The sequence below is a fragment of the Moschus berezovskii genome, chromosome 14 (genome assembly GCF_049115385.1).
Source record: "Moschus berezovskii isolate FMDL1 chromosome 14, NW_MosBer_1.0, whole genome shotgun sequence".
Lineage (NCBI taxonomy): Eukaryota > Metazoa > Chordata > Mammalia > Artiodactyla > Moschidae > Moschus > Moschus berezovskii.
In genome coordinates, this window is record NC_142473.1 from 83268461 (window position 1) to 83272176 (window position 3716).

The following is a 3716-nucleotide window of genomic DNA, read 5'->3' on the forward strand; positions in this document are numbered from 1 at the left end:
AGAGGTAGTGACAGACATTAGGATGACTGCCTTATTGATGCCAGTGTTCCAGAAGGAGATAATGGTGGTGGTTAGGCAACCTTGAAAATATGTTCAAACTCAAAGAACTATTTATATGAAAAGAGTGAATTTTATGGTGTGTGTGTGTGTATATATATAACATTTAAATAAAAATAATTATTTATAATATATAAATATATTTATATATTTATAAATATATAAATTCAAAGTGTAGTAATATCTCCACATGAGGTAGTTAACGAGAATGCTGCAGAAACACAATGAACAATCCAAAGAATCTGGAAAAGAGGGGTCTGTTTGGTTTTCGTTGGATTTCCTCTGACTAGAGGAGAATATTGATGGAGGTGTCAACTACAAATTAGCACGTGCCAAAAATCTTTGCCAACAACTAAACAACAACAAGGTGTTTGCCATCTGCCTGTGTGGGACTGAACCCTGCGCTGCAGCTGTTGATGACCTGTGACACCCCCTGAGGGGAATTCAGGGTGGGCAGCGAGGCACCCCAGGGAAACTGGTGGAACAGGTCTTTAGATAGATATTTTCAGGAGCTGATTTATGATCAAATCCTTGCATCCCTTCATATCAGAAAATCACTAAAGCCCTTCATAGAGGCATTAGCTCCTTGTGACCCCAGAAAACCTTTTGTAAAATAAGCCCTTGATTGCATGGAACCCCCCCTTCATCAAAATTTCATACATTGACCTTCTCCCCATGCCTCTTTGGAGAAATCTCTCAGAGCTACCTGAGATGCTATCTCCCAGGCTGCAGTCCTCATTTTGCCCCAAATAAAATCTAACTCACAACTCAAGTTGTGCGTCTTTTAGAGCAGGTAGAGGGTAACTGTGAGGAGCTCCTTAAATGCCTCGTGCAGACTTCTTCACACCGTAGATTAATTTGGTGACAATATTGAAGCATAAAAGTTCAGACCTTACTGAGCTGTTTCTGAATTCACAGGGGGATACACAGAAGCAGAAATAAATTTAATGATGTGTTTGCGTATTGTCAAAACCTAGACCCACTTGCACAGGGATTTCAGGCCCAGCGTGCCTGGTGAAATAAAAGCCTATCTGCTTATTCAGCTACCCAAGACCTGCTCATCTCAGGTAAGGTTTCCAGGTAATGATTTCAAGACTCTAGAACAAATAGCTACTGTTTGGGGAAAATAAATTTGTAAGTAAAACATTTTATGCCTGCATACTCATTTAAATAAATTATATAATTTAATGCCCAGAAATAATATTTTCTTCTCAGAACTGTCAGGATCTGCTTGTACTTATTAGCATCCATAATATGACTGTTAATTTATTTTGATGTTGACTCACAGGAAAACATTCACTTCTTTTATCATCAGAATAGTATATAGATAAATCTAACGGTTTTCTTTTTATTGTTAGTTTTACCTTATTTAAAAAGTAATGTAGGTGGCACTTTAAAAATTAAAATGTGCAAATTCATCTTCATGTATTCACATGTCATAAGGTCTAAAGAAAAGCTCCTCATCTATATTCTATCTTATACACATTGGAGACATGTAATGGACTGTCCAACATGACACACACATTAGACAGAGAAACCGATGTATCTCACAAGCATGTATTGTCACTAAACCTGTTTCCACTTGGATGCTATGAAAGTCCATTCAAAATCCAAAGAGATACAGCAATATGTTAAATCCTGCTTCTACCTTTCCTTTTAGCTCTTCTCTTTGACTGTACTAGAGACTCCATCTTTGGCACCAGACACTCCAAAAACTATCAAGAGACAAGGTGATATTAATTATCGCATGTCTCACTAAATACTAAAGACTCGTATCAATAACATAATTATTTTCATTGTTATTAGTGTATGTTGTAATAACTTATTCCAATACTAATACATAAACGTCCTAAATTGTTCTTTGAGTGACATTAAAATTGTAATCACGTTTTGTATGCATGGAAATTTTTCAAGCATAGAAAATACAAGTCTCTGTTATAGCCTGGTGTTTCTAACATTGCTTTTTTTTTCACATTGTTTTGAAGACGTAATGAGACATTATTTCATCTAAATACTCTTCTTGAAACAAGAAAGGTTATGCTCAGAGTAATTAGTTTGTAGATTGTAACATACCTGGGGAACAACATGTAGATTTAGAACAGATTTCTCAACTGCCTATGTCACATATTTATATAACTATCAGGTAGAGAGCAATGCCTCTTTAAAGACTGGCTATGCACTAAGTCATTTTCTGAGTACAAAATGAAAATTGCAGAAGTAAATTGTGTTCTTCCTTACAGATATGCTGTAAACGTCCAGAAGTGCTACCCGTGTCTGTATCTTTTTCTTGATCATTTCCTCAAGAATTTAAAGAAAAGCATAGAAGAATGGAAAGAGGAAATTGCTCATCCTTAACTGAATTCGTACTTTCAGGGATTACTGATGACTCTGGGATTAAAGTAACCCTATTTATCCTGTTTTTTCTTGTTTATCTCATTAACTTCCTGGCAAATCTTGGAATGATTATTTTAATTAGGTTGGACCCTCAGCTGCACACGCCCATGTACTTTTTCCTCAGCCATTTCTCCTTCTGTGACCTCTGCTATTCCACAGCCATTGGTCCCAAGATGTTGATAGACCTTTTAGCCAAAAACAAATCAATCCCTTTCTATGGCTGTGCTCTGCAATTCTTGGTTTTCTGTATCTTTGCAGATTCTGAGTGTCTCCTGCTGGCAGTCATGGCCTATGACCGGTACAAGGCCATCAGCAGCCCCTTGGTCTATGCGGTCAGCATGTCCAGTGGGGTGTGCTCCCTGCTCATGGCCGGGGTTTATATGATGGGGATGACAGATGTTCTGATACACACGACATTAGCATTCCGCTTATGCTTTTGTGGGTCAAATGAGATTAACCATTTCTTCTGTGACTTATCCCCACTCTACCTTCTCTCCTGCTCTGATACCCGGGTCAATGAGTTGGCATTATTCACTGTTTTTGGTTTTATTGAATTAAGTTCCATTTCAGGAGTCCTTGTTTCTTATTGTTACATCATTGTAGCAGTCTTGAAAATCCACTCTACAGAAGGGAGGCTCAAAGCTTTTTCCACCTGCACCTCCCATCTAACTGCTGTGGCAATTTTCCAGGGAACTATACTCTTCATATATTTCCGACCCAGTTCTTCCCACACTCTAGATCAAGACAAAATTACCTCATTGTTTTACACCCTTGTGATTCCCATGTTAAACCCTCTGATCTATAGCCTACGGAACAAGGATGTCAAAGATGCCCTAGAAAAGCTAAAAAATAAAAGATGGTTTTAAATATTTATATTTGGCATATGTGCAGCCATGCATTTTCTTTATAGCATAAATAAATTATTTACTGTAAAATTATTTTGAATGTTACAAGAAAAACAAAGATATCTCCAATAATTTACTAAAGCTCAATTTTAAGAAATTTTACATATTTCATTAAATGTCTTAAATTTATAAATAATATCCCCTCTATTTAGAAAGTTTTTCAGCCTTTCTAGTTTTGCTAAATGTTTGTCCATTCTTTCATTCAAATATCAATTCACTGTTTTTATAGTACATTATGTGTTTACTAAATGAAGTCTGAGCATTTAAGTGTTTTGTATTCCATGACACTTTGAATAGTTTCTATACTAATAAATCTTATTATCTGTTTGAAGTAACCAACATTAATTATGTAAATACCAA

General features: G+C 36.2%; 1 protein-coding gene across 1 annotated transcript; it reads left to right on the plus strand.

Moving 5' to 3' along the window:
* Positions 1–2357: 2357 nt before the first annotated feature.
* LOC148775690 (olfactory receptor 5W2-like) lies at positions 2358–3317 on the plus strand. Its single transcript, XM_088843529.1, has one exon. It carries the CDS (start codon positions 2385–2387, stop codon positions 3315–3317), a length of 933 nt encoding a protein of 310 aa, XP_088699655.1. The 5' UTR covers positions 2358–2384.
* Positions 3318–3716: the final 399 nt, after the last annotated feature.